This window comes from Corvus moneduloides, chromosome 10 (assembly GCF_009650955.1).
Source record: "Corvus moneduloides isolate bCorMon1 chromosome 10, bCorMon1.pri, whole genome shotgun sequence".
Taxonomy (NCBI): Eukaryota; Metazoa; Chordata; class Aves; order Passeriformes; family Corvidae; genus Corvus; species Corvus moneduloides.
Window position 1 is genome coordinate 937,444 of NC_045485.1, and position 23,987 is coordinate 961,430.

The 23,987-nt window shown below is 49.0% G+C and overlaps 1 protein-coding gene across 3 annotated transcripts in view; it reads left to right on the forward strand.

Moving 5' to 3' along the window:
• ARHGEF4 (Rho guanine nucleotide exchange factor 4) overlaps nt 1–23,987 on the forward strand; it is a 123,006-nt gene that overhangs the window by 89,358 nt on the left and 9,661 nt on the right. For all 3 annotated transcript variants that reach the window (XM_032119238.1, XM_032119239.1, XM_032119240.1), the window contains 5 exons: nt 17,174–17,353; nt 19,958–20,140; nt 21,135–21,314; nt 21,926–22,158; nt 23,449–23,578. In XM_032119238.1, coding sequence (XP_031975129.1) covers nt 17,174–17,353; nt 19,958–20,140; nt 21,135–21,314; nt 21,926–22,158; nt 23,449–23,578 — 906 coding nt within the window. The remainder of the gene's footprint in view (nt 1–17,173; nt 17,354–19,957; nt 20,141–21,134; nt 21,315–21,925; nt 22,159–23,448; nt 23,579–23,987) is intronic.

Genomic DNA, 23,987 nt, shown 5'->3' on the forward strand with positions numbered 1-23,987 from the left:
AACGCTGCAGCAGTGTGGAAGGAGTGTTTTGTTGGCTTTAATCCCATTTCCTTTATTATACCTCAGTGCTTATCAGCTATGTGTATCAAAATGGCTGGCAGAGCCACAGCACAGGACACTGCCTGCAGGCTACTCATTCCTTACGGGCTGGGGCAGCCGTGCCCAGCGGGGGAGCGACTTCAGGAGCACTCCTGTAGAAGGCTGGGAGGGAAGGGCAGCGAGGCAGCCTGCCCACTCCGGGCCTGCTCAGCTCCATGATGTTATCGGCAGCCCTGCACATCACAGCACTTCCACACTTGGCATTGGCACCTCAGTGGAGCAACCCTCTACTTGGTGGCATTGAAGGAGACCGATTCCTGGCAGAAGACAGACTGGAAAGGAAGCCACAGTGCACTGTTCTTAAAGACACTGCTTGCTTTTGTGCAGAAGACTGCAAAAGATCCAAGCCCTTAAAATTCAGCAGGATCCTTCATTTTGTGTGTTAGGTAATCTGCAGTTTAAGTACAGCTTTCACAAGGGCAGTGTGTTTGCTGGAGCTAATGGTTGAGGCTACTGCAGTTCCTTCAGACCTGAATATTTATGGCTCCTGGAGTCTGATCTGGTGTTGAGAAAGGCTGGATGGTGCTGTTGTCTCTGTCATCATGAGTGATGTACTCTGTATCAGTTATTTATGTGATCGTGTAATACATTAGTGTCGTACAAAATCACGTCACTTTAGCATGCAAAGAAATGGAATTTGTACCTGTGGAGCTTCTTTCTGTTACACCTGAGGTGTGCAGAACATCTTTTCCCTGAGAGAAGATCTCTCTTGCAGTTCTGGGGGTGGGGCAGCAGCAGGCCCCAGCTCCCTGCAATTCTCTGGGAATCTCTTATGTAGATGAAGAGTTTTGAATTATTAAAAATCTCAAACCAGGATATTAATTCTATTATCTAGCCATTGTGATAAACAGCCACCAAAACCATCCAGTCGATGTTGTTTTCTGAAGTTACTATTAAAAAAAAAAAACCACTAACCACAGCTCACAACTTGGCTTTCAAACAAATCTGTTTTCTCACCTCTAAATTTTGCCTGTGGTCTTAGTTGCAGCTGGAATCAGAACCGAATGGCACAAGGTGGAAAAAGGATTGTTTATTGGAAAGGACAGGTGAATGATGGGAATGTACATCTCAGTCTTCAAATGACACATGAGGGACCAAAGTATGGCTTCGGGTCATAGGTGTCAGTGACAGAAAGCTTTTGGTAGCTGCCTATGAGGGCAAATCCTGTACAAGGTTTGAGCAGGTTCTGAAAGTGCTTGAGGTTCAGAAGCTTGCACCCCTCATCTAGTGGGAGCAGTGAGAGGCCTCAGCATCGTGGCAGCCCCTGCACTGTGTTTGGACTGTCAGTTATTGCAGCCATGCCTGCTCTGTATCTTGAAATAGTGCAAAAAAACCCCGTGATATTAGATGAGAAGAGCAGTTATCCGCAGGTCCTGTGTGCACGTGTAGCTCTGAAGAGTAGCTGGTAGATCAGCTCCATTCATAATCCCAGGGTTTGGCTCAGCATGTAGAAGCCATGTGGGGCAGCTGGGAAGCTGAGCACGAGCATCTGCCAGCCAAGGCTGAGCCTAGATTCACTAAGTGACTCATGCTCTTGCTTAGCTCGGTGCCACGTCCCTGAAATGTTCTTTGGGTGGCTTTTGTCACTGAATTGGAGACTGTAGCTTCCTGTTACACTCTGCCTAGGAAGGTACTTCGCAGAAGTTTTCCAGGAGCTTCTTTATATTAAGTGTCTCATAAAATTGATTAGCATGGAGCTGGTCTTATGGTGGTGAAGTAATTTACCCTCTGCTACTGCTGCATGCTCAGTTTGGGGATGCCTTATTCCTGCTGCTTGCTGAAGGGCTCTGCTAGGTTGGGAATATCAAACCTGGGAAGGCCTAGGAATGCTGTGAGTTTGGGCAGCTCGTGCCTCTGAGGCACAGTGCTGCCATGTTGCTTCCTGCAGGGCAGCTCTCCTCTGGGAAGCATTGCAGTTGTTGATGGAAAAGGGCCCAAACTTTCCCAGCAGGAGACGACCTGCTTGCTGCTAGGGAACTGAAGGAAAGAACTGTTGCCTTCAAGGGCTGTGGGGAGTCCAGGACAGTGAGGAAGAAAAGCATGTTATAGGAAAGGTAATGTGTCCTCTGGCGAAACTGTCTTCCCCTTCCCTGCTTGGGGCAATTTGCGTTACTCCTGCTTAGGACAATTTTGTACCAGAATAGTTGGGAGCAAAAAACTGTAGAATTGTTCCTGTATTTAAAATTTCTGATCAGAAAAATATCAAGGTTATAGAGAAACCTTTGGAAATACATGTTCCAACACTGCCTGCCACAGGTGTTAGCTTGGGTTGCTATGAGTCTGGGAACACTTTTCTGCTTACTGTTTAATGGTTGGTGAATTTTGATTTCCTCTTTCCAATGCTTGTCTAGATTCTTGATACCTGACTAATCCTGAAGTATCTCTGTCAAGTTTTGTTATGGGGAAGTCAATGGTTTTCTCCTTCCTCAGCTTTCCCTATGGCTGTATACATTCAGCTGGAAGCTGCAGTTGACAAGTGTTAATCAGTCTGGTATCTGTTGTGACTCATTCAATTCTGCCTCACATCTTGGCTGAAGAAGCTGCAATGGCCAATAAAGCCCAGGAAAAAGAGAGCTGCTGAAGGATCCCTGAATCATGTGCAGAAGCTGTAGATGGTGATAGAAAGACAGTGCCGAAGGAGAGCTCTGGGGGGAAGGAAGAGGCTCTGACATTTTTTGTTGGGTTTTTTAGTTTGCTCTCAGTTCACCTAGCTGGGTGTTCTGTAGAAGGGCTGTGATTGCCTTCCCTGCTGTCCCCTGAACACCAGACCCTGCCATGGCACTGGGGCCACAGCCCCGGGAGGGAGCAGCACTGCCAGGGCAGGGGGAGCAAGGCAGCTGGGGTGCCCTGTGCCCACCGCCCCCTGCTCCTGCTGCGGAGCAGGATATGGCAGCCAGGCCCTTGTGTGGCCACTGGACAACCCTTCCTCCTCCTCCTGCTCATCCCTGGGTGCAGAGTGAGGCTGTGCCCGCACTCCTCCCGTGCCCTGCGGTGCTCTGGCTGCGCGGCGAGACAGGGACAGGGACGCGCTGTGCCCTGAGCCCTGCAGGGACAGGGATGAGCCGTGCGGTGCCCTGAGCCCTGCAGGAACAGGGATGTGCTGTGCGCGGTGCCCTGAGCCCTGCAGGAACAGGGATGTGCTGTGCGGTGCCCTGAGCCCTGTAGGGACAGGGATGTGCGGTGCCCTGAGCCCTGCAGGAACAGGGATGTGCCGTGCCCTGAGCCCTGCAGGAACAGGGATGTGCTGTGCGGTGCCCTGAGCCCTGTAGGGACAGGGATGTGCTGTGCGGTGCCCTGAGCCCTGCAGGAACAGGGATGTGCTGTGCGCGGTGCCCTGAGCCCTGCAGGAACAGGGATGTGCGGTGCCCTGAGCCCTGCAGGAACAGGGATGTGCTGTGCGGTGCCCTGAGCCCTGCAGGGACAGGGATGTGCTGTGCGGTGCCCTGAGCCCTGTAGGGACAGGGATGTGCGGTGCCCTGAGCCCTGCAGGAACAGGGATGTGCTGTGCGGTGCCCTGAGCCCTGCAGGAACAGGGATGTGCTGTGCGCTGTGCCCTGAGCCCTGCAGGGACAGGGATGAGCCGTGCCCTGAGCCCTGCAGGGACAGGGATGTGCCGTATGGTGCCCTGAGCCCTGCAGGGACAGGGATGTGCTGTGCGGTGCCCTGAGCCCTGCAGGGACAGGGATGTGCTGTGCGGTGCCCTGAGCCCTGCAGGAACAGGGATGTGCGGTGCCCTGAGCCCTGCAGGAACAGGGATGTGCTGTGCCCTGAGCCCTGTAGGGACAAGGATGAGCCGTGCGGTGCCCTGAGCCCTGTAGGGACAGGGATGTGCGGTGCGGTGCCCTGAGCCCTGTAGGGACAGGGATGTGCGGTGCGGTGCCCTGAGCCCTGTAGGGACAGGGATGTGCTGTGCGGTGCCCTGAGCCCTGTAGGGACAGGGATGTGCTGTGCCGTGCCCTGAGCCCTGCAGGGACAGGGATGTGCTGTGCGCGGTGCCCTGAGCCCTGCAGGGACAGGGATGTGCTGTGCGGTGCCCTGAGCCCTGTAGGGACAGGGATGTGCTGTGCCCTGAGCCCTGCAGGGACAGGGATGCACCGTGCGGTGCCCTGAGCCCTGCAGGGACAGGGATGTGCTGTGCGCGGTGCCCTGAGCCCTGCAGGGACAGGGATGTGCTGTGCGGTGCCCTGAGCCCTGTAGGGACAGGGATGTGCCGTGCCCTGAGCCCTGCAGGGACAGGGATGTGCTGTGCCCTGAGCCCTGCAGGGACAGGGATGTGCTGTGTGGTGCCCTGAGCCCTGTAGGGACAGGGATGAGCCGTGCCCTGAGCCCTGCAGGGACAGGGATGTGCTGTGCGGTGCCCTGAGCCCTGCAGGGACAGGGATGTGCTGTGTGGTGCCCTGAGCCCTGCAGGGACAGGGATGTGCCGTGCCCTGAGCCCTGCAGGGACAGGGATGTGCGGTGCCCTGAGCCCTGCAGGGACAGGGATGTGCCGTGCCCTGAGCCCTGCAGGGACAGGGATGTGCTGTGCCCTGAGCCCTGCAGGGACAGGGATGAGCCGTGCCCTGAGCCCTGTAGGGACAGGGATGAGCCGTGCCCTGAGCCCTGCAGGGACAGGGATGTGCTGTGCGCTGAGCCCTGCAGGGACAGGGATGTGCGGTGCTGTGTGGGGCAAGTTCACCAGAACGTGTAACAGACAAGAGCTCTGCTACTGCTCTGCTTTGAGCCTTGTGAGAGCAAAGAGCATCTGTGAACAGGGGTTTGAGACCAAGACATCATTTCCAAAGGGAGATCTGGGCTTTAGATTATATCTTTGCTTAATTTGTTCTCCCAGGCTAAACTCATTTCTGTGGTGATTCTGTCTTTGTGATTTATTCTTGGAATCCAAGGCATGAGCTGGCCAGATAAGAAACACAGTAAGCACTTAGGATGATACCATCAACAATTACTTTTAATTACAGCTTCCAGTGTTTTGATTTAAAATAAATTAAAAAATTAACACACAACAAAAGAAGCCACTTTTTGCAGGATAAAGAAAGATTTCAAGAGGGAGAGTACTTGTTAATTGATGCTGTGTCACTGGCCTTGTTAACTACAGAATGTGCTGCAAACTGGAATAAAATTATGTCTTATATGAATCTTTGTATGTGTTCTTTGGGCAGGATTGCTCCAGGCATGACTCTGGTTGCCACATACAATGTGACCACTCTGTGTGTGCACTTGGCAGTGACCGAAATGGGACTCAGAGAGGTGGCATGGACCTGTCCCACACCACACTGGCTTTCTCTGTCCTGTTGTGTGCATGCAAGCTTTCTGCATTTGTACTGATAAATGCGATAGCTCACCCCTGTTGGAGGTGCTAAAAGAAAAATGTCTCCCCAAGTACCAAGAGGGCGTTGGTCAGCCTTTCAGTCAGTCAGGTGTGAAGGACCACTAAGAGGGAAATTGGGGAGTTTGCTCTCCCTTGCAACTACCCAGGAGATCTGGCCCCTCTGGAACAAGGGCTCTGGTCCCACCCGTCCCACTGCAGCACAGAGGTCCTGTCTTTCCCTTCTCCCTCCCTGGAGTGAGACCCTAGCACAGCCCCTTCCAGCATGCTTTTCCTTCCAAAAAGCACCAGTTTGACACTGGGCACCTGAATCTCTGCTGTCCCTTGGTGGTAGAGCAAGTAGAGCCTCCACCAGCTGGGGGAACAAGGGTTGCCTTCAGCCCTCTCTGTCCTTCCTGCAGCTGCTCCTGTCCAGAGCAGGCTCCTGGGCAAAGCCAAGGGGACACAGGGCATGGAGCAAACAGCACACCTGAAAATCTTGTGCTTGTTCAGTGCTGTGTCTATTTGGGATATCAGCTCAAGAATCAGTCAGTACGGGATCAGTGTGTGGTCTCCTGCCAGCTGTGCTGGTTTGTAGTGGCCACTGTGCAGGGGCAGTACATGAGTGGTATTTCCAGGCCCAGCGCCTACAGCCTTTGAGGTACTGCAGCTCCAGGCAGCACAGGGACAGCAGGGCTTGACTGCTTGTGCTTGTTCTGAACCATGAGCTGGTCCGTTCCTGGCATGTTGGGTATCTGCAGTGTTGTGGAAAACATTATATGGAAATAAAACCACTTTATAGAGGCATCACGTGTGAATCCAAGCAGCTACACCAGGATCTCTCAGCAGCAGCCTAACACAGCTTTCCTCACCTCAGCAAATGAAATAGTTCCAGCAGGAGATTAGTAAAAGACAGGCTGCTAAGGAGTCATGACTTGGTATTTTTAGCATCCCAGTTCACACCTGTAGTGCCCAGGAGTCAGGACTTGTTATAGTAAGCATTATCTAATTACGTAGTGAGAAGATTTGCACTGGATGCCAAGAGAGGAGTGCTGGGAATGGCAGGAGTCCATCACTGCCTTACCTACCAGAACGTGCTCGGCTGAAGCTGAGTTGCCTCTGCTTTGTCCTACTGGAAAGCTGTGGCCACTATGGGAGGGTTGTGCAGGGAGTCAGGGTGACTGAAGTAAGAACTGGTGCACAGCAGGAGGTGTATGATTTCCTATTTGGACCAAAGAAGCTGTGTCCTGCTGCTCTGGTCACCTGCAGTTAGAGGGCTTGTTTGCCATGTGGTCTTGGAAACAGGAATGTGGTTCTGGTTTGAGGCCTTGGCTTTATTTAGGCCATTAAATCTCATCATCCAGATGATGTGGATGTGAGACAAATGAATAAAATAGATATATTCAAAAGCATAATAGTACAGGGCCTCAGAAGATCCCAGGAAGCTGCTGCTTCCTGAACGTCTTCTTTACCTAGCAGAGGTAGGAAAATAGGAAAAGGTGGTTTTTTCCTGGGGTGTACATAACTTGAAGAACCTTCTGTAGGGACTACAAAAGAAATGACTCATTTTTATATTTACAGATATTAACCAAAAACAAAGGCTTAGTCAGCCTCCTTTGCCTGACAGTGAGACATTATCAAGGTCTTTTTTTGTTCTTCTCCTCTATCTGTTATTCAGATTTTCCTCTGCCCCATTTTCAAACAATAGGACAAACAGCAATTCTTAGTTCTGTGAAGAAAGGATCTAGCTCAGTGTGTGTACAATGGGAAAGAGATCACCAGAAAGTGGATGGGGGGTGGTGGTAGTGGTAGAAATTGTAAGTTTTGTGTCACCAAAACCCTGCAGGTTTCTCTCAGGAAAAAGTGAAGAAAGAAAATGGATACTAAACTGTGCATGGTTCTTTTGAGGCAGGGAGACCATCTTTGAGCTACGTCATGGAAACTGATAAACAATCTGTGTTGGCCCAGCATGTCTGCCAGCACCTGTCAGTGTTGTACAGACTTTGGCACAGTTTAATTCAAGGGAGATGTTTTCACAGGAGATAGGAGCAGTACAACTGATTTCAACATGTTTTTTGCAGTGTGTTCCATTACAATTAACTCATGCACACACAAGGAAAGGAAAGCCATGCACTGTGTTGTGGGCTGGATGCTGACCTTTGGATGATTCAGAAGGGTTTGTTAGTCAATGCGATTTGTATCTGCTTTTAAATGTTTTCTTTAACCTTATTTGTAAAACAAATTTAGATTAATTTGCCTTCAAGCTGTAACTGATTCTGTAACTTGCTGTATCTCTTAGGGGAAGGGCATAGCAAGAGTCATCAGCAGGCAGAAAGCCTGGGACCCCTTTATGGTTCCTTTTCCTTTCCTTCTTCAAGGAGCCAGGATGCAGCATTTATCCTCAATAAATCTGTGTGTCAGAATAGCTACAGCTGAACTGGTTTGGATACATTATCCTGAGGGATCTGTAGAGTATATTCCTCATTTGTCCAAAGAAATAATGATGAAAGAGAAAGCAAAAGAGGAGGTAGATAGGCAAAATTCCAAAATTAAGTCGTGGGAGATGCAGTGGAATCAGGAGCTGTCCTGCAGAGAGGGAAAAGGAGAGGAAATATCCCAAGGGAATGTGCCGGTGGGAGTGCACAAGGGAAGGGTAGTCCTGCAGCAGCAGCAAGAGGAGAACAGGCAAAGCATAAGTGACACAGAAATGTGTTAATGTAGCATTAAATAAAATTTTCTGATGAAAATAGTTTCTACTTGGGTGTCTGAGAAATGATAGTGTAAACAAGATGCAACAGCAATCACTTTTAAATGTGTGAACAACCAAACAGAAACATCCTGGGCTGTTTCTGTTCTCAGGTCGTACAGTTAAATTCAGGGCATCAGAAAATACAAAAATTGTGTTAACCAGGTTTGCTTCATCCTCTGCAGTGAGTGTAGACTTCAAAACTCCTGGTGAGGTGAAGTGGGGAGTCAGGCAATCCTACACAATTTTCATCTACAGCCAAACTAGAACCAGAAACTACAAACTTTGTAGATGTGTGAGCCCTAGGTCAAAGTCTTGTTCAAACCTGAGAGTTCAACTCCAGGCCTTGCACCTTTCCAGTCTTTGAAACCAAAGAAAGTAGGAGAAGAGTATATGGACACTTTCCAGGTGCTGTTCCAGTGGCATCTGGGCTGTCTGGGGTAAATGGGACTGTGTGGCTTGGCGAGGAGTGAGGGGTGCCACAGCTGGGAGAGGTATAAGGAGTGAGTTAGCCAAAAGTTAGAGTTTCTTAAACCACTTTTAAGCCTTAGAGTATTTCAAGCTCCTTAAGCCACTTTAAGGCTTTAGATGGGTTTAAAATGCTTAAAACACTGTAGGGCCTTAGATGAGTTTAAGCTGATTTAGAGCCTTGGAATGACTTAAGTTCTCTGTCTTTAAGGAGGTTTTGAGGTCCTTTGAACTCTTAATTGCAAAGGCCTTTCTGGACATTTTGAGTGAGGATGTGGCACATACCTGCTCCTGTGACCTGTGCAGGGACTCTTTCTCCCAGGCAATATCTGGACGGCCAGCTTTCCGTGGGTACACTTTCATCCTCCTTTCTGGAGAAAAAAAAAGGATGCCAGGAGTTACACATCCATGTGTAGGGATGAATGGCTACTCCAGATGTGTGTGCCTGGCAAGGGTTGCTCATGTAGGATGGAGTGTGTGGGATCTGTTATATCGAAGCTGCGTGGAAGCGCTGAGGAGTCCCAGCCAGGAGATAAACAGCCCTACCCCAGGGGACATCCTAATGTCCCTGTAATTACTGTGTTGGCAACTGCTAATTTTCCACCTGAGTGACAGTGTTGCTGTACCTCATGGGATGTATCTGTGCCTGCCAGGTCAACATTTTCAGGGCTCACTGTTTTTAAGAAGTATCTGTGGGTAATATGAGTAGTCAACATTTCTTTCCTTCTATGCTTTTTACTACCCTAATGTCCTACTGCTCTGTGAGATAAATTTTACTGCCCTAATGCCCAGGCCTGTAGGGCCAGCCAGTGACACTTTTACCTGTGACTTGGGTCACTGCTCAGGAATAAGGGCAAGTATGGCCTGGCTCTTTGCCCTTTGCCTTGTGTCCCTTCTCAGCTGTGTTTAAGGTCCTTGATGGGCTGTATCCAGACAGGATGTGTTTAAATGTCCTTCAAGGACATACATTTGCTTAATCTTTTTTAAAATCATCTCTGTGTTCGGCTGTGGGGTTTCCTGTGGCACAGCATAATTATGCACCACAGGGAAAAGGTACTGCTTTTGTACCAAGCTTCTTGCCTGGTGGTTTCACTGGGCACCCAGCAGCCTGGATTAGAAATAACCTTTTTTTAAGCCTTTAGCTCATGGCCACCCTCCATCCACCTGTCTCTGTTGCAACTTCAAGGTCTGTTTAGCTTGTGCTGGCCTAGAAATTCTTCTCACGTTTGATTCATGCTGCTCTTTGTGCCTTGCCTAGTTCTCCTCTCTCTTTCTGAGTCATTCCTGATGTTTGGGCTTTCTGACCCTGATGGAGAGGGCCAATATTTTCTTAAATGGGTCTGCAGAGACATTCCTGAGGAGCAGCTCATTTAGTCGGTCACTTGTGTTTGATATTGTTTGTGTTACATTTGTCAATGTAGAATTTCTTTGCCATTTTGTCACCCTGTCACTCAGTGTTGTATCTACTTGTTTAGAAAGAATGAAAATACATTCCACTTATACCAGGAAATAAATGTGTTATATACAGAACTTTCAACAAATGTCCTCTGGAAAATTGTTTGGCAGGTTAAAATGGAAGCTATTTTACAGCTTTGCTTACTGTACATGTTGCCAGCAGCTGCAATGTGCAACTGTAAAGTGTGATACAAAGACAACCTGTCGCAGAGTTACTGAGAGGCATGAGAAGGGCTTTGCTCCTGGCTTTTCCTTATGCCAAAACTTAAGGATCTTAGTTCCCCAAATTAGCAGACTCCCTTGACAGGTCATGGGAGAGTGATGGTTGGAGTACTGAGGGCACTGACAGGGTTGAGGTGATTTAGGTGTCGTCCTTAGCTACAGGTGACTATCCTCACTCTTTCAGAAGAACTTTCCTGAATTATTTCAGCCAAAAGTAAAAGGTTGAAAGCAATTTTCAAGTTGTTTTCTTTTGCATTGTAATAATCAGCTCCCACATCTTAGGTGAGGAACTGGGAGGTTCTTGCACCACTCTGGAGTTTGAAGGATCACATTTAATGGCACCTAGGGGACTTGCACCTGGCAGGCTTTCTCATGCCAGACTCTTTACACACAGGTTCACTCAGCATGAAGCACAGCTCTGCCTCCTCCACTTCCCACAAGGGCTGCTTCCCTCCTCCTGCAGCACTGGAAAAAGGGAGCTTTCAAAGCTTCTCCTTGCCTGCTGCGGGGGGGGACCCTCCTCCTCTTCCCATCTGTTTAAATCACTTCTGAGGGGCAATCAGGACTCAGATGATATAAATAAAAGGGAATAATGTAATTAATGCCAGTCAGAATGGTTTTGTGGAAAATAGTTCTTACCAAATAAATGTGATGACAAATTTTGAATGTTTGGTAAATGGAGGCAGCTGTACTACATGTCACATGAGGAGCTTAACTACAGGCACTGATTAAAAAAGCAGCACTGTGGAATATCAGTGTAGCACACTTAGCTGGATTAAGATCTTTGTTGACTGACTTTTTAGATTTGTTAAGGAGAATCACTGTCAAACTACAACATTTTGAATGGAGATCTGCAGTGCTTGGTAAATGCCTGGGAGTCCTCCACTATCCTTAATCAGTCTCAAAAATCTGTGCTGAAAAATATGCAGCTTACAGTGCAGGCAAAAGGGCAACAAATGCCAAGGGCACGGCTTGACTGGAGGCAGGGTGTGTGGGCCTGTGAATGAAGCAATGAACACGAGCACTGCCCACGAGGGGACACGTGCCCGCTGTCACACTGGCAGGGAGGGCTCGTGTTACCCTGGAACACGAGGGCAGAGGAGCAGCAAGAAGCAATGAAGTGTTTGCTGTGGCTGCAGAGCTGTCAGTGGTTCTGGCACCCTGCAGCCAGGCAGCAAGTCCAGTCTAGCAGAGCAAGCCCGAATTCTTGCCTGGCAGTGAGGGGAGACAGGAACCCCAGGGGCTTGCTTAGCTCATCATGCTCAGAGAGATGCTGAAGATGAGCCCTTCCCTGGGGTGCCTGTCTCTCCCCACAGGGGGAGATGCTCCAAAAGACAATCCAGATAACTCGTTCAGACTCAGTGCCTGCTGCTCAGATGACAGAAGCTCTGTGAGATAAATTTAATCTCTGTTGTCCATCATTAGACAGTGAAGCTAAAAATTTTGAGAGGAAGCAAGAGCAAGGTGTCAGGACAATTTCAGAACTGTCCCATGGGTTCTGTTCAAGGCAGAGGCCAGTTGGCTTCTGCCCATGTTCAGAGAAAATAAGTATTTGTGTGAATGAAGCACTACTTTGGGGCAAGTGCATAAGTAATTTTTCTTTCACTCCTCTGCTGCACCTTGCATGAGAGAGGCAGAGGAGAAGCTCTGGAAGCAAAGTGACTGGTGAAGGAACTGGAGCTGTGGGAGGGCTTTGCCTCTGGGATCAGGACTGCTGCAGGGCTTAAATGTTTGGTGTGCTGGACCAGTTCAGCTTCAGTCTGTAACACACAAGTTCGGGAGGTCAAGCAATGAGCACAGGCTTCATGGCAACCATTTTAGCTCACCAGGAAGGGCTGGTCTGAGGTGGTCTTTGTGGAACATGTCTGTTTTAGGGTCACAGAGCTGAAAAATAAATTCCATTCTATTGGCACCTTCTCCCTGAACTTCCCTTTTCCCAGTTCTTTTGATGCTCCTGGGTTTATTTTTTAGCTCTGCATGATCTGCTGTACTTGGCATTGTCAAGAGAAAGCTATTCAAATTTTATTCAAATAGAAACGAGTAGCTCAAAGATAAATATTTCCTAAAGGCATCCTCATCACTCCTGTAAATTGCTGAGATCTTTCATCTCTGTTAGTATTGCCTGGAGGTCCTGTCAGAACAAGACCAGGACACACAAGGTAATTGTGTCAAGGTGTCCAGCCTGAGACAGACAGGGACCAAGTAGCTGCAACGCAAACAAGCCCATAGAATGGGCCCTGACATGCTGGATCTGTTTGCCCACATGTAATGGACTTGATTTGGGGCAGCTCTGTGCAACAGCCCTGGCTGCATCTCCTCCTTGGCAGCCTCTGTCTAGACACTGCTCGGAGGAGCCATGCACTGATCCTCCCCCTCCATCTGTGCCACGGGAGGAGCTGCCCCAGCACCTTCCCCTTGCAGCGGGGAGGGCTGGAACAGGAGCCTGGGGCTGCAGTGGGGACACAGAAAGGCCAGGGCAGTAGCAGAGCTGCCCTCGATTTTCAGATTCAAAGCATCTGTGTTAGTGCTGCTTTTGGGTTGCAAATGCTGCTGTCTACAAAGTTAAATGATTTTATAAACAAAGAAAAATGTTGATTTCTGATTGTTTTCCCCACTGCCAGCTGCAGGAGCTAGAGCAGCTGTGGGGTGGCTGGTTTGCATTCTGTCTTCTAACTTTTCTCTGCTATACACTTGTTTGGGCCTCTTCAAGAACACGTACTGAGTTGTCCTTGACATTACAAAGCCAGCACATAAATGTTGTTTCATGAAAATTAGTAGTTGTTTTTCAAACCTTGCTTTAATTGCAAAGATCAAACATGTGGTGAGCTGAGCCTTTTGAGCCGAGGAGGTGCCATGTTTGGCAGTGGTGAGCATTACCTTCCATCCCTGCTCCTCTGGAAGCCAAGCAGCTCCCTCAGCAGAGCTTGATTGTGCCACCTCGAACACATTTTGCCAAAACCCTTTTATCTTCTGGTGTGTTTTGTCCTCCCTGGGCAGGGAGAGTCCTGACCCTCCTTCCCGTAGCAGCTTGCCCCCAGGGCAGGACGGGGCAGCACTCTGACCCCAGCTGGGCAGCTCTCCTTGCTGCAGTGATGTGTGTCACCGTAGGTGCTCCTGTGCCATGGAAATGCCAGTCCTGGCTCAGAGTTACCCAACAGTACCTGCTCTGGGAAAGGTTTCACTGGGTGTATTTGGTATTCTTGTATCAGCCTAGGAGTTGGACTGGATACAATGGAAAATAGCAGCATAAGCCTGAACTGGGGGCAAAGAGAAGCAGAGCCCGGCCCACGGTGATCCCTGAGCACTGCTCAGCATCCAGGTCTGCCCCTGCCCACCCCAGGGTACCAGCACAGGAGGAAGCAGGGCAGGGAGGGGACCAGGCAGAGCCTGTCAGCCTGAACACATGAAGGTGTGTTAAGTGCTGCTGTATCAAATTAATTGAGATAATCCCAAGAACAGATGAAATATTTTTTTGCTCTTTATTTCGTGCTTTAGTCCATATAGATCATTCCTCCCTAGAAACATGATGTTTGTTGTCAGTTAAACAAATCCTGGCCTGTTGTTCAGGTGTATTTTTTTTTATTTATTCCTTTGCATGAGAACTGGCAGTGTCTTGCCTGCCTATTTGGCCAGGCTGGTTATCCCAGAGTTGTGACTTCCTGTATTTTGCAAATCATATCCACAGCATGGCTGTTGTTGAATAGGGAAAATTTAAGGTATTCATATTAATGTATGGACTAAAATACCAGCTGAGGATTCTCTACTCAGCCCCATGGCTTTCAGTGACTGAGTAGAACCATGTGGCTCCATGAGCTGAGTGTATCAGCCCTATGTGCTGTTAATGCTAGGTCAGGCGGTCTCTTGTCTTCTCATCTAGTTACCAAGAGGTGACAGCTTGGTACTGTGTGGTTTTAATGCCTTCACATCACCAGTGCTCTGTTTGTGTGATCATCTCAGTGCTGGAGGAAGTCTCTCTCTGGTAATGGCCATGGTGTGTGTGCCAGCCTCCACATTGTACTTGGAGCACTGATCCAGGCTGGCATATTTAAGCACAGAGCAAAGGTATTTTGTCTGAGAAAGAGCCATGTTCTGTATGTGCTGGTCACAGTTTGGATGTTGAAAAGTCTGCTGGATACCACTCTTGCAAAGGTTTACCAGCCTATGCCCCCTTCCTGAGCCATCAGGAACAGCCATCCCTTCCCGCAGGGATGTGTAACGCAGCAGGGCACGGCAGCAGCTGCTGTCACCTGGTGTGGGGCTCACCTAAGTGCAAGTGAGTGCCCAGCACTGCGACTGAGATCGGAGTATTTAATCAGCTCCCCTCTACGGGGGGGGCAGGTGCTTGGCTCCAGCCACCCCCTCACCCTGTTACTGCTCCCTCCCTGCAGCAGGAGGAGCTGGGCTCAGTTTGTGGTCTGCACAGGCACCAGTCCCTGAAGTCCTAAAGCAAATGGATGGGCTGTGCGCAGGCAGATTGCCCAAAGCAGCAGCAGAGCTCTTTTGTGAGCTACACCCGCTGTCACCCACGGCGCAGCTGCTCTTCTGGAGCTGAAGTCTGATAGCCAAGTTTGGAAAAATACATTTTTACATCCACTCTCCTCCCTACTCTTGTTGTCACTGCTTTATGTTAAAAAGCCAAAACCTCTAAATTACTGAGGGTGCTCTCAATCCCCTCATCCAGATCATGGATAAATACATTCAGAGAATCATAGAATATCCTGAGTTGGAAGTGACACACAAAGATCACCAAAGTCCAACTTCTGGCCCTGCACAGACACCCCAAGAATCCCACCCTGTGTCTGAGAGTGTTGTCCAAATGTTCCTTGAGCTCTGGCAGCCTTGGGGCCATGATCCTGGGGAGCCTGTTCAGTGCCCAACCACCCTCTGGGGAAAGAACCTTTTCCTGATATCAAACCTAAACCTGCCCTGACACAGCTTCAGGCCATCCCTGTGGGTCCTGTCACTGGTCACCAGAGAGCAGAGATCAGTGCCTGCTCCTCTGCTGCCCCTCAGGAAGGGGAATACTCAACCCTGTCATCACCATCATCAAGCTCTTGACAGGCAAAACACTCCCTCACATACAGTGCTCCCCCACTGCCTCTCCTTCCATGCCTGTCCCTTCCGAAGGATTTATGGCCACCCACTGCAGCACTCCAGTTGTGAGAGTCATCCCACAACATTTCTGTGGTGGCACTTGTATCCTAGTTTTCCTTCTACACCATAGCCTTCGGCTCCTCCTGTTTGTTTCTCATCCTGTGTGCCTTAGTGTGGATGCACTTCAGTTGGGCTGATCCCAGCACCTTTTTGGGGGAGAGAGGCTCTAATTTCTACATGACCATTCTGAGGCACTTCTGCTGTTTTTAATACATCAATAACCCTTTTGTTTTTGCTGCCACATGGATCTCCATCCCCTGCTTTCACACAGATATACATAGCATCATTCCACTGCATCCCACCTAGCTCTGGCTACACACCAACTGTGTAGATAACTGGGAACCTCTCACCCTCTCCTTCCCCATCATCCCGTTATTTTTGTCAGAATGGAGACACTGCATTAAGCTGTTTCTGGTTCAGTGAAGGGGCATTTGCTATCCAAAGGCAGAATGCATTTCAATTTTCTTTCAAATGCCTCGTTAACCCTCTTCTGATTTACTCAGTTCACGATTATCCTGACATTCTTTTCCAACGTGCATCTCTCTCCTTTGTGGAGAGGCAGAAGCAGTAACCCAGAGCAGCGGATAGCTCCGGGTGACCGAGCAGCCCAAGGTGCAAGGCTGGCCCGTGCACTGTGGTGATGCTGCTGCAGTGCTGTGACACCTACCAGGGATTGTGGGTTTCCTACAGCTTTTCTCTTTCTCCCTTGTGCCTCACAGACTGTCTTCCCGTTGTCTTCCCATAATTCATCATTGCATCATTTTCCTGGAGAAAAATAGGCCTTCACTGCCACTCCACAATGGCCAAGTCCTTTTTAGCAGAACTCCAGTATGCACTCTGCCTTCTTGGGGAAATCCTTGGTGTTCAGACAGTCCCAGGTACACTCATGCCCTGAGAACTCTGTGCATGTACTCTGTAGTTGCCGAAATCCAAGGGAGACTGACCTGACAAACCAGTGGCATAGGGCACTCCTGCTGTAGTGGCCAGCAGGACCAGCCCACAGACACACCACTGCAACAGCACCCAAGTGGTACCTGGCTACCCCAGAGCTGAGGTGTGATTGGTCAAGAATGGCATCAGGCACAGCATCACTGTGCTCAAGAGCCTCCTTGCACCTTCCAGCCACGTGGGCTTTGGCTCTGTTTTTTTTAATTGTTGGGGGTCCTGTTTTTCCTAGAGTAGAGCCTCTATGGGGCATGTAGTAAATAACTGTTGTTCCTCAGTATAATTACCTAAAACTCTCCAGGAGTCTTATTTTAAGCACCTTAAGTGCTACATTTAAACACCTTAAAGGCTTCAGGCTCTATCCATCCCAGAGTAGCTCTGAGGCCTCCAAATGCTTTCTGCTCTGAAGTACATCTCTAAATATTGATGCTCATGGTTTTATTTATTTCAAGGCTTTCCAAAGCGGAGCTGCACTGGCAGCATCAGAGCATCCTCCACAAACAAGGTACCATTGAGCCTTGTTTACTGGCTGAGGCAAAGTCAGCAGTATGAAATACCAGAATTTATGTTTTTATGGTAGTAAATGTAGTGTGTCCAAGAGATTCTGAGCAAATGCTGTTGAGAGCAGGGTCAGGCAAAGCAACTGCCAGCCTCGCACTAACTCCTCATTGCCCATGAGAGCACAGAGTTACCAGCACGTGCTGCCAGAGCTGCAGGCACGCTGGCACACGGTGCTGCTGTCGTGGGGGGACTGACAGTCTGACCTGCTCTGCCCACAGCTCATCAGCGATGGCAGCGTGGTGTACGCAGAAGCCCTCTGGGACCATGTCACCATGGATGACCAAGAGCTGGGATTCAAGGCCGGCGAAGTCATCGAAGTAATGGATGCCACCAACAAGGAGTGGTGGTGGGGGAGGATTCTGGACAGTGAAGGCTGGTTTCCAGCCAGCTTTGTTCGGGTAAGATCTTGATCTTTCTTTGCGCCATCTCCATTAGCACCAGGTGTTTGTTCTTCTTCTCCAAGTTTAATGTTCTGTGGTGACTCCTCCAGACTTTCACAGCTAGAGATAGTTGGTTCAGCATGTCTTGGTACTCTTCCTCTACAAGTGGCTACAGTACAGGGTGCCCTCCTGGCTGAGCAGCAACCAGTGTGGAGAACTCCCTCTACATGAGTAAATCAGGGCCAAGGGTTCAGCTCCAGACTGGAGTGGAGCTGAGCTGTGCCATGCCAGCTGGGGAGCTGCCCTGTTTGGTGGTTTGCAGCCTGGCTCCTGCTAACCTATCTGTAGATAGGCTGATTTGTGCCCAAGCACATGGCATCCGCTTCCAGGAGCAAGCAACACTCTCCTGGAGGAATCCCTGATGCAGCTGGCAGAGGTCTTAACTCCACTGTCCACTTAGGCAATACAGATGAGCATGGCACCAAAGACACCTCTCTCCAGCTGGTGCTGGGGCCAGTGCAATGCCACGTCCAAAGTATGCACCCACCTGACTCACACACATACCTTGTCTTAGACCAGGCTGCTGGGCTGTCACACAGCACTGTATTCCAGGCACTTAAAAATGGAGGAGAAAGACACAAAAAATGTTCCGGCGGTCATCTGGGGCAATCTGAGACACTCAGTGCTTGTGGGCCAAGGCTGTCCCTTGGTGCCAGCTACAAAGCCCACACAGAACAGCTGTGCAGACCAGCCCAGACAGTCCCAACTGCACGCTGCAGAAGCTTAATTTCCAGCTGAGCTTTCTGAAACACATCTGAGCTCTCAGGGCAAGTGGGAGGGAAACCAGCAGTGTGGGAGGGTGGTAACTGCTGTGCTCTGCTGTCCTGCTGTGAGGAGAAAGGCTTTTTTCCTTTCTCCTGACTGTGACTGTCGGTGTGGGTGCCTGACACCTTTCACCACCTCGGGGCAGGCTCCTCAGTGCTGCAAAGGCAATTAGGTGTCTAAGGGCAGAGATTCTCAGCCCTTTAGCTCTTTATCCAGGTCACTTCAGATCACAAGTGACCCAAAACCAGGTGAAGCTGAAAGGAGGTGACACGAGGTCATCTGGTGTCTGTAGCAAAAGTCCTTGGAGAAGTTTTGAAATGCTTTGTTACAGGTTGCAGGAGATGATCTCAGCTGGATAATTATTACCAACAGTGGAATGTTTTGCAAGTAAGAGTACCAAGACCTCAGCACTGGTGGGGACAAAAACTGCTTTTTTTTTTTGCAATGAAAACAAAGATTTTTTTTCTTTCATGTTGCTGATAAGTTGAATTGTTGTCCTGGCTGGAAAAAAATCTGCCATAATATCTTAAGAGTAAAGCAGACTAGTACTAGCCATTAGGGATGCAGAGTAAGAAATTCTTTTAACAGAGGAATTACAACACTTACTCAAGCATCCAGGCGAAGATTTCCTGCTAATTACCACCGACTCTCAAGCTCACTGCAGGGAGGGCTGGGATGTCTCAAAGCTTGGGTCCGTCTGCAGGACTCTGTCACTCCACATGAGTTTCAGGCCAAGGTCTGAGTTTAAGTGTTGCCGATGTCCTGCTCACTGTGAAGGAGAACCAGGATTGCACATCTTGAGGGCTTCAGCAGTGAGTAAATGTAATCTGTGCCTGTGTTGACAGGGGAGGGGTATGCACTGTTTTTTATATGTAGGTATATTTGTATCAAGTGGTAAGTCATAGAGCCTAGAAGAAACTACATTAAAAGTTTACAGCAGTTCTGTGTCACTGTACTAAAAATTCCTATAATTATGTGTGTTTTAACTTCCTATCTTTCACTCCTTCTCTGTGCTGGGACTGATCCTTTGAGTCATGTACAAAGTATTCCCGCGGGCACTGCGAGAGCTACAACAGTTCTACAAAAAAGAAAGCTCACAAGTGAAATGCCCCAGTACGTGCCAGCTTTAACTCGGGCCCTTTGCGGCGGTGACAGAGCAGACTCTGCAGCGCAGCATGGCTCCAACCTGGTGCTTCCCTCTGCTCGTGCTGTGCTGCCATCTGATGGGGGGACTGAGAGTCCCACACAGCCCTGCCATGTAGTGCCCTTCCTTCCCATGGTAGTGCCCACAGGCAGCTCTATCTGCTTTTACTTTAGCAATGAACTCTCTTTAAATAATCCTGAGGAAGCAGATACCGAGGGGCCATCTGTTATTGACAGTATGAGAACAATAAAGCTAGATAAAAACCCAACCATCCACTGATTCTCCCCTCCCTCCCAAAGTGCTCCTTCATATATTTAAGAAAATTTCACTCGATAAACCATTTTTGTCCTGATTATGTATTCTTCCTGAAGGACTCCATATTATTTCTGTGACTTCTGTCCACAAGAAATGCCTGCTTAAAACCACCCATGTCACAGTGGGAGCAGCTGCCATGTGGCTTCAAGGTACCCTCCCCAAAGTGACTGTCTGGCCTCAGCTTCCCCGAGGGGAAAATGTTCCCAGGCAATATACTCACCCTCTTCACACCTTATCCGAGCTCACTCTTCGTCTGCCATTCAATCGACTAACCCAAACTTCCTTGGCAGAGCTGTGTTTAGCAATACAAACAGTGAACATCTTGTGTGCCTGCACAGCTTCGAGTAAACCAGGATGAGCCCATGGAAGATTACCCCCTGAAGGTAGAGGGGGGCAAAGAGGACGACTCCCGACGCTTTGGGATGGGCCAGACCACCAAAGACCAAATGAGGACCAACGTCATCAATGAGATCATAAGCACAGAGAGAGACTACATCAAGCACCTGAAGGACATTTGTGAGGTAAGGAATAAAAGGGGAAGGGACTGTGAGAACTTGGCTGAAGGATAATGGAGTATGTCCCATTCTTGCCCAGAAAGGGACCCTAAGCAGGTAACTTTTCTGAAAAAGAGACTGTATTTTCACCAGTTCTGCTGAATGGTATTATATGCTCAGAAAACAGAAGACAATTCATTACAGCAAAATCCCAAATGCCTCTGCATTTGGAGCACTCACTTGTGCTCTGATTAAATGGAATTAATTGAATTTCCCAAGCCAGAGAAAAGTAAATGTCTAGCACTGCTGTCCTCTCTAATATATGTTCTGAGGTAATATAATCAGCAACTCCAGCCTTCAGGCAAGTCTTGCTCTGATCAAAACAACTGGGGGATGCTCAGCCAATTGGGTCCTTTACAGTCAAATATGCTGAATATTGTGACACCTCTTCTAACAGACATCCATTGTACACATTGGAGGAGTGGAGGTAGTTGGACTTTTTGTGGGAACAGAATTCTCCACTGCAATGGTACCAAAGTGGAGTGGCTCCCAGCAGAGGCAGCTGGGGCAAGGAGCACACACTTACAAACAACCCTCTCCTGCTGCAGTGTCCCCCCATCCCTTGGTGCTCTCCTCTGCCTGGAGTCAGTCAGGCAGCTCTTCACACAGGCACCCAAACCAGACCCACAACTGGACTTCAATGGTCTGAATCTACGAGTGCTGGGGTCAGAGCACCCCATTGCCTGCACTCACATAAAGGGCTTTTCAGCAAGAGAGAAAGCAGCTCTGTGACTCCTTCAGGTGTGGGCTACAGCATCGCCCAGGGCTGCCAGGAGCCTGTGCCTTGGCTTCTGCTTCTATCATGTTTAGGGTAACACTAGAGGAAATAATAGTTAAACATGGGTACATCTCTGCAGGAAGCAAATACAGGAACCTGGTGTACATCTGACTGCAGTCCTTGAGGCTTTCTGTTGCCACAGAGCAGGTGCCCAGGAAGCTTTCCAATTTGGTTTTCTCCTAGGGCTACATTAAGCAGTGCCGCAAGAGAGCAGACATGTTTACGGAAGAACAGCTGAAGACAATCTTTGGGAATATTGAGGACATCTACAGGTGCCAGAAGAAATTTGTTAAAGCATTAGAGAAGAAATTTAACAAAGACCACCCACATTTGAGTGAGGTTGGATCATGCTTCTTGGAATACGTAAGTAAAATTGACTTCACGGGTAAGGGGTAGTAGCTGAGCATGGATTAAGCCAGAGGGTTTAGAAATCGATCTGACAGAACTGAAGCTTTCTTTAAAAAGACCCATCCAACCAAACTAAATGTTACCACCCCCCACCCTGGCCCTGTTCCACCACTCCCCACTTCCCAAAGAAATATCCAGTAGCTCTTGTGGCTGTGGAAAGAGCATTTTCAAAGCACCTCATTTTCTGAACACTGTAATTCCCACCAGACCTTGGTACTTCAGACAAAATGTAGGAAGATTCCAAAATCTTGAGCGGGACCTGGGTTTGCAGTGATAATATTTTCAGGTCAGTGCAGGATCAGCTGTGGCTGCTCTGGGCTCTAAAAGCATTCAGCTGAGCTCAGACCAGGATATGTGGAAGTGTCTGGGTCTCTCAGATGAGCTGCAGGTGCTGAACCTGTTACACACCCTGCCTGCCCCCAGCTTTAGGTCTCCGGGCTTGAGAGCCTGGGGAGGGGAGGACACAAATCACCAAACAGCTCCCTGTGCAGGGAACACACACAGGAGTCTGTGCTAGGGCATGGCCTGGGGAACATGGGCAGTAAATCCCTCCCTGTCCCTTGCAGCAAACGGAGTTTCAGATCTACTCCGAGTACTGCAACAACCACCCCAACGCCTGCATGGAGCTGTCGCGCCTCACCAAGGTGAACAAGTACGTTTACTTCTTCGAGGCCTGCCGGCTGCTGCAGAAGATGATCGACATCTCGCTGGATGGGTTCCTGCTGACCCCCGTGCAGAAAATCTGCAAATACCCCCTGCAGCTGGCAGAGCTGCTCAAGTACACCAACCCCCAGCACAGGTAGGCCAGCGAGGGGGGGGGGAAGGGGCCAGGCTGCTCTCATGGAAGTGGGCTCGTGCTGAATCTTGCAAGGAGGGCAGTGACTAACTGCAGCCAACACCACAATTCTTATGGGTTACCTTGTAGAAACCAGGAAAAAAAGTATTTTTATGTCAAATATGTAATTTTCCACTAGAGTAGCACTGAGGTTTCCTGTCATAGATCAAGAGTTACAAGGTCCACTTTAAAATGGCCCTTTTCTATTTTATTTGCTCATGTAGCTGTGATACCAGCACATGCATACTTTGGAGCTGCATGTTTCTGGTGGTGGTGTGGAGAACTTTGCCTCCAAAAGCATTGGTTGAATATATCCCAAAATGTCCATATAGCTACACTTCACCAGTGGGAAGTTGTGCCCTGCAGCAGTCAAGCCATGCACACTTGGTGCCCCATCAGGGCCGGCTCCAAAGCCTCCAAATCCATTGCTCAGCTTCAGGGGGAAGGCAGTACCTTTGGCGCAAACAACTGTCGCTTAATTAAGTATCTGAAAACATGAAAAATCTGTATAAAAGTATGGATATTGGTCCATTGTGGTTTGACTTAATTTCACCTTCCTAATTGCAGCCCTGGTACTTCCCAGAATGGTTTTAAGCATGTCTTGTTAAATCTCTAAGCATGTTGTCTGAAGCTGACCTCGGAGCAGAAAGCTCGTTAATGAAGTGCACAGATGTTTTGAGAGTTGCCTTAGAGCCAAGTTGTGCAGCTCAGCTCCTTCCCAGCTGCTCTGAACTCAGCAGAAGTAGCTGGTGGCCACAGATGGTGTGTGGGGGAGGGCAGATCAGCCTCTGTCCTACCGTGCCAGATAAGCCATCAGCTCCTGTTTGAAACAAGCCAGTTACTGTTGAACTGCTTCACCTCTGCACCAGAGATCAGTCCCTGCATGGAAACAGCAGCACTGTGAATAAGTTGTATTATGTTGCAGAAAGAAAATGAGACTTGGAAAGCCCTGGAGGTTCTTCCAGCAGTTCGTATTTACATCTCTGTAGCTAAATTTGATTCCTTACCCCCTTCCCTTCCCCAAAGGTGGCCTAGATTTGTTACCAGACCATAAGTTGTGCCTCAAAACCAGCGAGTGTCTGAGAAGCTGCCACAGGAACAGGTGCTTCTGATTCCAGCACAGAACAGCTGGGACAGACTGCAAGTGGAACTCCTGGTTTCAGTCCAGCTCCGTGCTAGGCCGCTCTCCTGTGGAGTGTAGGTACAACACCCATGTGCTGTTTTGCCCAGCCTAACGCCTCTGCCCCTCCCCAGGGATTTTAAAGATGTCGAGGCTGCCTTAAACGCCATGAAGAACGTAGCTCGGCTCATCAACGAGAGGAAGCGGCGGCTGGAGAACATCGACAAAATCGCTCAGTGGCAGAGCTCCATAGAGGACTGGGAGGTAGGAGACTTCCCTGCCCAAGGAATGAGCTGTTCTACCTTGCTCCTCTTCTGCCCTTCCCACAGCTTCTCCCTACAGTGACATCTCACTGTCTAGCCATACCTCAGCTCTCTGCCCATCTTTGTGGGGAGTCTTTTATTTTTTATTTAAACAGATATTATCTTTTAGTACAATTAAGCAGGTCTAGCATGTAATGTGGCTAGACCAGCTGCCTTTGCATGTTCCCTGGGATTTTTGCTTCCCTGATTTTCCTTGCAGAATGAAATCAGCATGTAGGTTAGTGAAATTCTATTATTTTTCTCTTGCCCCCCATTTTATCTTGAGTGACTTCAAACTCTCAAGATGGGCAGACTTTCCCCTTAATTCTTAATAAGCCAGGTTATTGTTGCAGAAAGGCAAGTTTGAGCAT